The 12,055-nt window shown below is 37.0% G+C and overlaps 1 protein-coding gene across 1 annotated transcript in view; it reads right to left on the bottom strand.

The window, feature by feature from the left end:
- C8A (complement C8 alpha chain) overlaps nt 1-12,055 on the bottom strand; it is a 50,552-nt gene extending 38,497 nt beyond the window's left edge. The window contains exons 1-2 of the mRNA XM_006919249.1: nt 11,979-12,055; nt 2,267-2,369 (exon numbers count right to left, since the gene is read on the bottom strand). Of these exons, the coding sequence (XP_006919311.1) occupies nt 2,267-2,369; nt 11,979-12,055 (180 nt within the window). The remainder of the gene's footprint in view (nt 1-2,266; nt 2,370-11,978) is intronic.

Below are 12,055 nucleotides of genomic sequence, written 5' to 3'. Positions count from 1 at the left end.
TGGAATGATGGTGCAAACATGAGGTTCATTCCCACCAGCTCCCTATTTTCTAGGCTGTTATCAAATAATAAAGACATTGAGTTGCAGAAAGGTTAGTGCAGACATTCCCTGAGGGACTTCTTCGTGCTTTCACCTGTGGTTGGTATCATTAAGACGTAATTTTCTTTTTTAGCTAGTAGATATTGTTTCTTTCCAGAAATGCACATCTTTGTTAGTGTGATTTTGAAAGCAAGAAACATATTAATAAAAAGAAACTAGAGTGTCTTTCACATAAATAATAGGATTTAATTATTTTAAGGATTACTTTAAAGATACATATATCTTTTTTGGTCATTAAGGAATTTACTTAATTCTGATTTAAACTGTAAGGTATTGACCTGTGCTATCTGCTACTTAAACTGCAACACACACACACACACACACACACACACACACACACACAAAATGTAATGTAGTTGGGGATATATAATAGGCTGAATAATAGCCATGCAAAGAAATCAAGTCCCAATCCTTAAAAGTTGTAAATGTTACTTTGTTTGGAAAAAGGGTCTTTGCAAACATCATGAAGGTTTTTGAGATGAGGAGATCACTCTGGATTAGCAGGGTAGGACCTAAATATCATTACAGTGTCTTTATAAGTGGAAGGAAGGGAAATTTTACACAGACACACAAAAGAGACACATGGAGGAGGAAGAGGCAATGTGGGCACAGATGCAGAGACTGGAGTAATGCAGCTACATGTCAAGGATTGTCGACAGCCACCAGAAGCTGGAAGAGGCAAAGAACAGATTCTTCCCTAAAGCCTCCGGAGGGAGTGTGGCCCTACTGACACCCTAATTTCAGACATCTGGCCTCCAGAACTGTGAGAGAATAAATTTCTGTTGTTTTAAGCCACCTAGTTTGTGGCAATTTGTTACAGCAGACTCAGACAACTAATACAGGATGTCAAAGCAAAACGAGCATTTGGGGGCCAAATACTGTGAAGCAAGGGCAGTCTAGGATTCTTTGGCATATCTCAGGGATGGGAGAGGCAGAATAATGAATTTCAGGCTCTGAGTTGAATAAACTAGGTAGAGATTGTGTTTCCACCTTGCTGTGGTTTTGAATGGCTTATCAAACCTTCATAGGGTACTTTCACATCTAGCTGAAGCGTGGGTCAGGGGTGAGGTGGACCACCAGCTAACTCTGCAAAAGCTCAGGCAAGAGAAGAGCAGAGCTTAATTCAAGGCATTGGGAGTGGGGTCGGAGAGGAGGGCACAGATAGTAATTATAAAAACAGCTAACATCTGCCAGATGTCATAAGTGCTTTGCGCGCATTACTCATATAACTTTTATAGTAACTGTGATGTAAGCTTGCTTACTATTCCCATTTATAGATAAGGAATCAAAGGCACAGAGAGGATAAAAAGTATGCCTAAAGTAACACAGTAAATAAGGTGCAGAGCCAGAATCAAGACTGCAGAATCAGAGCTTATACCTTTAGAGTTGACAGTAATGTGCCAATAGACAAGGTTCGGGCAGTGATGTGCAACTGCTAGAGGTGGGAGCCTGGATACATTACACCTTGGGTGCATCCAGTAAAGCCACGTGTTGTCTGTGGAGAGGTTAAAACACTAATAAAAGAGAATAGAAGTTAGTCTGCTTTTTTATTATGACTGTGAGCCAGCAATTTTGAACAAAGGCAGAATTTTAATATTCCTTCCTGCCAGAACTGTATTGAAGAAAGCTCCCAACCTCCTCCTTTCCCTGGTATACCACTAAGTTTAGCCACCATTTTGGATCACTCAGAACCACTTAGATGTTCAAGACACTCATTCGTTCATTGGGTGTGTCAGTCTTTTCAAACCGTGAAAGTAGAATCCTCAGGAACATCCTTCATGGCTTGCTCTGGTTTATCGCAGCTCACCGTGAGTCATGGAAGCTAGGCATTTTGTTACTAATAGCCCCTCCAAATGAGCCTCATTAGAAAGCAATAGATTGGTCAGGATCCAGAGAGGCCATCAAGGATCAGTGTGCCCCTGTCCAAATAACCACTTTTCTGCACATAAGCCTAACATACACACCTTTTGCAGCCCTATAATGCCCTCCAATAAAATCAGGGGAGGCAGAAAAAGTGCTGCCATCATGTTTCCATGGCTTTTTCCTATTTCTAGACCCAATTTCTCCCCAGATCTTCAGATATATAGACCTGGCTGCTTAACTCCATTCAAATGCCTAGTATGCAATTCAAATATTAAATGCCCCCAAACTGGCCATAATGTCTTACCTTTTTGTCCTGGCATGGAAAGCAGTCTGTCCACTCTGACCAGTTGCTTAGCTGGCAGTTAACTGCTGTGGGGGTGAAACTCTCGGCAGCCCGACTTACTCTCCTAAAGAGAAGAAAGAACCCCATTTCAATTTAAAATTTATTATGATTATTTGTATTTTTGTTATCAAAAATTCAAGAAGTCTTTTATTAAAAACAGATGCTGAAGTTTTCCCAGCATCTGTTGGGAAATGGCACAAGTTTTATTGAGGTATAATTGACAAAAAATATGTATATATTTAAGTTATACAATGTAATAGTTTGATGTACATATACATTGTGAAATGTATATCACAATCGAGCTAATTAACACGTCCATCACTTCACATAGTTACCTTTTTTTGGAGGGGGCGAGAACGTTTAAGAGCTACTCTTTTAGCAAATTTCAAGTATATAATACAGTATTATTAACTATTGTCACCATGCTGTACATTAGATCCCCAGAACTTATTCATCCTATAACCAAAACTCTGACCAACTTCTCCCCATGTCTCCCACTCCTCGGTCCCTTGTAACCACCTACTCTCTGGTTGTATGAGTTCAATGATTTTAGATTCCACATATAAGAGAGATCATGCAGTATTGTCTTGCTCTGACTGGCTTATTTCACTTTGCATAATGTCCTCCATCTTCATCTATGTTGTCACAAATGGCAGGATTTTCTTCTTTTTTTATGACTGAACTTATGCTGAATTATCTAATTTGTAAAGTGTGCCCATTGATTTGGGCATCTGGGTACCTGTAGCAGTGGAACTCAAGGCAATATCTCAAGATATTCCCTTAACATTCAAGTTATCTGGTAGTGGAGACAGAGTACAGAGAGAGGAAGACATCCACTGATCCACAGTTACTCTTACTTGGAAGGCTTGGGTGCAAGGGTACTTCCAATGCTTGAACGAGCCTATCTTCCTTCTTAAGAACTGCATGTGCTGTCTTTAAAACAAAAGGATCTATTGCCTTTTCTTTTTTTTTTAATTTCTTTTATTGTGTTAAAACCCAAAAAATATAAAATTTACCACCTGAACCCTTTTTAAGTGTACAGCTCAGTGCCATTACATACATTCATGTCATGTGCAACCATCACCACCATGCCTCTCCAGAGCAACTTTCACCTCCCTGCATCAATTTCAAGATGCAAAACTTAAGCACAGAAAAAGGCTGTGCACATACATTTTCCTTCCAGTCAACCACTGTTCTAGGAAATGAAGAATGAAAATTTATTTTGTTCCTACTGTATGCATGTGTGATGTGGGAGGGTCTATAGAAAATCCTTCTCTTAATCCTATGTGAATTCTACGTGGATCAAATTATTCTAGTTTTAGAGAGACAAGTACTGAAGAAGGCTAACATCTTTTGAAGAGCCAGAGTAGCAGAAAGCCCAGGGGTTAAGAACACGGGTCTGGGATGAGAGGATTGAGTTTGAATTTTAGCCAAGTGCTGACTGAAAAGTTGAGCAGGTTACTTAATTTCTCTGAGCTACAGCTTTCCTCTCTGTAGAACCATGTTAAAAATAACATTACTTACTAGGGTTATTGAAAGCACATTAAAAGGCTTATGAACTGTTTATTAAAGATTGGCTTTTACTATTACATGCTAGAATATTACATGGATTATCTCATTTAATCTCTATAATGATCCTGGGAGGTAAATATTATCAGATATATTTCATATATAAGAAAGTTGAAATTCTTTAGAGCTAAATAACCCCTGAAGTCATAGCCCAAGGGTGACAGAGGCAGAATTTGAACTAGTTGGTTTGATGGCAAACCAACTTCTCATCATGCTTGCCTGGTTCCAAGCCTGAGCCACTTCCCACAGCGTCATCGTTGTGGCTGCAGCTTCAAAGCCTGGTCAGCTCACTGGACAAAATAGGAAGATTGTTACCACCACAACTGACACAACCTCTCATAGCCAGGCAGCCTCTGCTGTGATGAAAGGCACAATTATCTCCCTGGTATAGGGAAAATAGTGATTTAAATGTCATCATAATTATGTCATGAGCAGCTCATGGTGAATGATGACATCTAGATTGAGACCCTAGACAAGGAGCCATGAGATAGTCATCTTTAACACTGGTTCTCAAACTTGGGTCCCAGGACCCTTTTACATTCTAACACGTTATTGAGTGCTCCAAAGAGCTTCTGTTTCAGTGGGCTAGATATATCAATACTCACAAGATTCAAAATAAGAACTGAGAAAAATTTAAAATATATATGTAATCATTTAAAATTATAATAATAAATGCACTATATGTTACCATATATAACATTTTACTAAAAAATGCATTTTCTAAGAATAATAATTAGTGAAAGAAATATCATTGATCTATATTTTTGCAAATATCTTTAATGTCTGCTTTAGCCAAAAGCATCAGGATTCTCATTTCTGCTTTTTCATTCAATCTGTTGTTTTATGTTGCTTTGGTTGAAGTCTATGAAGAAAATCCAGCCTGATGTATTTATGAAACTGAAAAATTTATGGAGTTGAGGAGTATTTTAATAGTCTTTTCAGATAACTGTGGATATGTTTCTTTGATACTACACCAAAACTTGACAAGTGGTAATTTCTTAAATATTAGTTACAATGTGGAATCTGAAAGCATATCAATGAATTTTTTGTACTCTGTGATGTTAAAATTCATTGGTTTATATACACTTTGAAAAGATCTGATGCCCATACATGATTTTTGTAATATCAGGCATGGGAAATTTGAAAAATAATGGTTCACTGAGTATGTATATTTTAAAAATATTAACACATTGTTATATAATATAAAAGGTCAAATTTATTAATATCACCAATGATCTCATCAAGCTCATAGTAGTGGATATGTTTTATAAAATTTTAATTTTTTGCTTGAAAGTTCAAATTTTGTCATTGGTAACAAATAATATTATTTGGTTTCCTTGATGTTATAGGCTTTCTGTTCATCTTTGAGACAATGTCTGCCAAATATCTAAGCCTGAATAACAGCAGTGTGGCAGTTATCCTGTTGAGTATAAGTGATGTTCCAGGAAAAAAAGCAGCTACTTGGACTTACAACTCAAATAACTGCTTTTTCTCAAGACAGCCATCATACTTCAGTGCAAAAGCAATTCTTTATGTTCTTCTCATTTTAAATTCAAAATGTTTAAATAACATGTATTTAAAAATTGAGGTTTAGTAAAATTAATAATTTTTACTGTTTCAAAAAAGACTTGCTTGAGTAAAACTTAATTTATTTCCTGTGAGTTTGGTGTCACAGCCTTGATTTGTATCAAGGACACAGTAGTTTTATCTGCCATTACTGCCATTACCTTTGTAGCATTGGTGCAAATATCTGCATCTCACTATAGAATTATCAAGATTTTGTCATTGTAAGCCTACAGAGACTGCGTTATGATGTCAAAATGGAAGAAAACGGTTTTAATAGATGGAAGCAACGCCTAGACAGAGCAGTGCTATGTTGCCATAGTTTTTTAAAGGGCAAATGTCTTAGTATCATTGTAATATTTCTTTGAACCTCACGGACCCCCCTGAAAAGATCTTAGGGACTCCCTGGGGTCTATAGACCATACTTTGAGAAACTCTGATCTATAAAATGATGCTAGTATATAACTCTACCTCTACTATCCCCTCAAATAAAATTTCAGTGCTCAGCTCACAATATTCCTCTCTATGTCACTTCCTTTGATGGCTCTGGAAGACCTCATCATCCATAAAAATGAGCCATCCAATACTTTGCCCTTTCATTTGCTCCCTTTCTTCATCTCCGATGATCTTTTTCTTTACTCCACTATCTTCCATGGTCACCTCCTGGACCTTCCAACTTTCTGAAACAGCTCCTCCTCCAAATCACTAATTCATGAGTCACCTGTGAATAGTGATTGTGAGCTCCACAGCCTCCTCTCATCTATCTTAGATGCTCAAGGATTCCTACTGTACTTCTGTTTGGACCTCACTAGGGCCTTCATTCTCTTGACACCTAAGCTGTCTCTCCATCAATAAGACCTCCCCTTCTTTCATTTCCCTTTATATCTAGTTTTGATTCCATGATCCATAATTTAAAAATCTAACCTATATCCTAAATTTTTGGACCCCATTCTTCTCTTGATCACATCTACGTCTATAACTCAGTCCCGAATGAATCCAACTAATCTACCTCTTTATCTGTTTAACTCAGAGATATCTATTTTTCATAAACTTCAATTCCTTAGGGAAACATTGCTCAGACTATTTAGATACTTCCCTTCTTATGATTTGATCAAGCTCTGCACATCTTCTTCTCAACACTTAATTATCACCTTTGTAATATTTATATAATTTCTGTTTTCTCCAGGAGATTGTAAATTTTATGAAAGCAGGTACTGTCTGTATGTTCACTATTGAAGTTATGGTGTCAGACTCAAGGAAGCTGCTCAGTAAATATTTAAGGGAAAAAAAAAGAAGGAAGGGAGGGATGAAGGGATAAAAGGAGGGAGTTAGGGAGGAAAGAAAGAAGGAAGGAAAGAAGGAAAGTAGGTAGGCAAGAACGAAGGAAAAGAATGTTACTAATTTATGGAAATAGAATGGCATTATTCCAAGATTCATTTCAACCTAATTTCTAGTTAAAATATAATTAAATAATGCTGCTATCTAGACATTCAAATGGCTCAAGGTTTGGTCTACATGTCATTTTGCCAATAGATTATCCTAATAATAAAAGTTTGAAGCACAGGAACATGGAGAAAGACAAGGATTCTAATCACCAAAAGGTGGGAGAGCAGGTACAGAGTGAAGGATTGAAAGCAGAAAATGACTCCAGCATTAGTTCTGCATCTCACTGTAGAACTGTCAAGATAATGTCATTGTAAGCCCACAGAGACTGCATTATGATGTCAAAATGGAAGGAAACAGTATTAATGGATAGAAGCAAAAGCCTAGTCAGAGCAGTGCTGTGTTGCCATAGTTTTAAAAGCTTTGTGACATGATGTCTAGACAGAGGCACACACAGTAATGCTATCACTGAGGCAAGAGTACAGAAGGTACACAAGGACCATTCATTAAGTCATTACAAGGCTCCAACCTTCTAGCCAATATCAATATGACCAGCATTTTCTCTTATCATCTCAATGAATTTTTTAATGTAGTGTATTTTTTGCTGATTATAAAAGCAATACATTCTCATTAAAGAGAACATGGAAAAGATTATAAAAGAAAAAAACTGACCCAAGTCCTATCACCATTAATATTTTGTTACATTTCCTGTCACTCTTTATTTTAATAACATAGTTGAAGTCATAATGATGGTTGCATCTTATATCCTAGCACTTGATATTGTAGCAGAATGTAAACTATGATGGCTACACATCATTCCACTCACCTAATGTCAAACGATTAGACTATTGAGCACCGAGTTTTTCTGTATTCTAGTTGCTTAATGAAGATATATCCTATAGAATGGGTTGGCTGAGTTGAAGCATATGAGTGATTTAAAGTTTATAACACATATAGCCAAATGGCTTTCCAAAAGAATCATATCATTTTTTTTTTCAATTACTTAAGGAGACATTAATAAATCTGTGGGCTAGTAAATCTTGGCAAATAGTTTTAAAGTATCTCCCAGCTACCGAAAATCTACTCAAGCAATGAGACATTTTAGTATTGAGCACTGGGATTCGAGAGTCTTCGATTCTAGTTTTTAGTTTACATGTACCTTGCTGTGCTACTATATTCATGTTTATTTAACTATCTGGCTTTTAGTTTTTTCCTCTGTGGAATTATACAAGTCAACATAGTGCTATTGCAGGATTTCTCAAAGTTTGTTCTGTGGAGTACTAATTCCTGAGATGTGCACCTGAGATGGAAGGGAAAAGAAGAAAAATTTCATAGATAAATACGTTTGGATAAACTACATACAGCACATTACTTTTGGATATTTAAAATGCCCAATAACATATAAGGGCTCTGAGAAGTTCTGCATTTTACTTAACCCAGTATCAACCCAATTTTTGGAACACGGTTCATTTCTTTTTTCATCTAACATGTGTAAGACTATGTAACATAGTTAAGAAACACTGTTGTAATTTTAAAAAAGGTTTAGAGTCCCCTGAACATGCATTTAAATCCTGTTTCTGACTAAACTTCAATTTTCTTACAGCTAAAAAGCAGGGATTATATCTTGTGAAACTCTTTTATAGATAGAGTGAGATAATATATATAAAGCCTTGAGCACAAGCCTAACATACATGTTAATTTCTTATCTCTAACCTTCTCAACCCCAAACATGCTCATCAAACCTCTCCATATTTGTCAAAAATATATTGAATACCTGCCCTTTATAGATCTGTGGACCAGTGTGATGCTTCCCATCTGCCTTTTTAAACAAGGTGGCTTTTTAGACAAAGGGCATAAAACCTGGAGTTGAACATACAACTTGCGAGTCAAATGCTTGACCCAGTATGAGGCCACCTCAGCAATTTAGAACACAAAATAATTAATTGGCTACCAGTCCTAAACTAGAAGGTCAGAGGTCTTAACACCGATTATTGCCAGGAGGCCACCTAATAAGTTGGTTCAGCTTATATTCGAAGCTGATTGTCACTAATTATATCATCTTGAGTCAGTTCTATTCTGTTACATGGAAACGATGTCGTGAAACTGAAGTATTTTAAATTGGACTTTGAAAGCACTGAGTCTCCAGTGACTTCCATGTTGCTGAACCCAGTGGAGAGTTGTCTGGCTTGGTCTCATGTGCCCTCTGTTAACCACTGTTTCCTTCTTGAAGTCTTTCTCTCTTGGATCTCAACACCACACTTCCTTGCTCCCTTCCTACCTCGGTTACCAGTTCTCCTGACTTCTCTAAAAACTGGAATTCTTCGGGGTGCAGTCTTGCTTTTCTTTTTGCTTTCTGCTTTTCTTACTCTTTAGAAAGTAAGATGCATGTCCTGGCCTTCGCATCCCATCTATATTAACGCCTCCTAAATTTAGATCTTCAACCTACACCACTCCTCTGAAATACTGCTTTGTTTATCCAACTGCCTAATTTATATCTCCATTAGATTCTTCTCAGGCGTGGCAAATTTAATGGCTCCAAATATAAACTCTTAATTTTCTTCTTTTCACCAGCTCCTCTCTCGTTTTTACCCACCTCAGTAAGTGGAACTACCATAACACATAGTTGCTCAAGGCAGATAGATACCTAGCAGTGGTCTTTAGTTTCTTTCTTCCCCTCACCCTCCACACCCAGTCCTTGGGAAATTTCTTTCAATTTTACCTTCGAAATGTATCTCAAATATCTTCCCTTCTGCCTATCTCTACCGCCTTTGTCCTAATTTAAGGCACCATTAGCTCTCACCCAGATAATTGCTGTGGCCTCCAGCGGGCCAAGACCTTCCACTTCCCCTTTCTCCACTTCCTTCTCCGCATGAGCATAATATTTTTAAAATTAGAAATCAGATAATATCCCTCTTTCATAAGACCCTTCGGTGTTTTCCTTTTGTTTGTTTCTTTGTTTTCTATGACGTATAGACTAACATCCAACTTCCCCATCGTTGTACCCTGGGCTCTCTGCTATCTGGCCTCCACTTACCTCTTTGACATCCTCTCATGGCACAATCCCCTGCTCCCATGCTCCTCCCACCCTTCAGGTCCACAAACATGACAAGCCATTTCCCAAGATAGGGTGTAGCACATGCTGATCTCTGCATTCTCCTCTGCTCATCACGTGGTTTCTCCTTACTCTCCTTCATATCTCAGCGTAAATGCCATCCCCGCAGAGAGCCCCCTAACCAACCTATCTTCAGATTGCTCCGATGTCTTCTATCAAAAGGCCCTATTTGTTTCTTTCATAATATTTATCACAAATTTTATTAAAATGTTTTGTTTACATGTTTATTGACTGACTCGATCACTACAATTAAATTTCATGAGGGGAGGGTCATTATCTGTCTAGATTACCACCTAGCACACCTAGAACATTTAATAAAATCTTACATGAACCCTAACATTGAAAACGTATGATCTGCTTCTTCATTTCTAAGGCACGCTTTTAGTTTTATAAGCTCATGTTTACCGTTTTCTTTTTATAAAGTCTTAATAGGAAAAAAATGGGGTTGTTTGAGAAAAACATTTTAAAACAATGGTGGTGATGTAAGATTTTACTTGGGAAAAAGGAGCGCCATCGTTGTTTCTTTAACTGTTTGAAATCACCGACTAGTCTAGAGGATCCATGACAACTGGCACATTATAAATTTGTTCTAATTTTCGTCAGCCATCAGAGAAAATAGAAACACCCCAAATGACAATAGCAATCATACAAGACCACTGGCAACAGCTTTCACTGAATGCTTGCTAAGAACCAGGCATTGTTCTAAATGCTTTCCATGCATTTAATTCTCCCTCTTGCTTTCCTCCCATTTTATAGCTCAGAAAACTTAAATAACTAGCCTGAGAGCACGTAAATAAGAAATGCCAGTGCCAGAATTTGAACCCAGTAAGGTTATTTCACCATGTAGTTTTCTGTTTTCAAAGCCAGGCATTAAACAGAAAGACCTCGTGATTTCCTACTTTAGCACTTTGTAAAGTATTTAATTGGTTCTCTTTTGCCTTGGTTTCAAATTTGCCTCTTCACTGGTCTGTCTTATTTGATAAGTTCATCAAACATCAGGACTCTTTGTTCATTTTCAAAAAGGATTACAATGATAAGCTTTTATAATTAAGAGTATCTCAACGGAGATTTCCTTAACCACAATTTTCTTGCTTTTATCTTCTAATTATTAGAGATGAATTTTCTGATTTTTTTTCAAAATTGTGTTTGCTTTAAATACAAGTTGCAAATTAACTGCTTATAAAAATGCTTTCTCCCCTTCTGAACTGTTAAAGAAAATCTCTCTAGCTCTACCATTTAAAAGCAATAATGATTCAAAATTGAATTATCCAACAAGAATTTGAATAACATAACTCTAATTACACTCTTCAATGTTTGAGAGTATGGACTGTTTAAAAACTGTCTCAAAGGTGAAATTAAGGAGCAGTTTAAGCACCACAAAATACTTACTGTTGAGATATAAAAAGCATAAGGCCAGGTTAGAAAATCAAGGAAATGGAATGGGCAAAATGCAATGTACATATGAAAATATCACTTCCATTACCTCACTGCAAAAGAGGATCTCGTTTCTATGAAATTACATAGACTCTCTATAGTTTCCTATCTTTCCCAGGATGATTTTCCATACATTATCTAATTTTATCCTCCCTCGAATGCTATGAGTCAGATATTCTTATGATTCTCAAACAGATAAGAAGTTAATGTCCAACATTAATGTCCAACAATAATGTCCAACATTATTCAAGGGAACTATTATTTATTAAACTTAGTATATTTCATATCCAGAATCTTATTTCATCTTTGTTAACTCTTATGGAAGAAACATTATTAGTCTTATTTTACAGATAGGGAAACTAAAGCTCAAAGAAATTGATTTCCTCCAGATTACCCAACTCCTGAGTATTAGAGCTATGATTTGCATACAGGCCCCTATGACTCCAAGTGCACACTTTTTTTCACTGCTCACTAGTCTTCCACTGAATTAGTAATAGCATAAAAAAAAGGTCACATTCCAACCTACAACAGCCTGTTGCAAACATGAAAGTATCTTAGTTCCCCACCAGGTGATTTTCATGTACAAATTTTGCAGAGGCATGGCTGACTTACCAGTTCGCCTTCTCCTGGATGGTTACCCCAGGGTGACAAGTCATCAAAGACAAGATGAAGAAAGCAACAGCAAACAT

The sequence above is a fragment of the Pteropus alecto genome, unplaced genomic scaffold (genome assembly GCF_000325575.1).
Source record: "Pteropus alecto unplaced genomic scaffold, ASM32557v1 scaffold25, whole genome shotgun sequence".
Classification (NCBI taxonomy): domain Eukaryota; kingdom Metazoa; phylum Chordata; class Mammalia; order Chiroptera; family Pteropodidae; genus Pteropus; species Pteropus alecto.
This window is presented reverse-complemented; position numbering and strand designations above follow the sequence as displayed.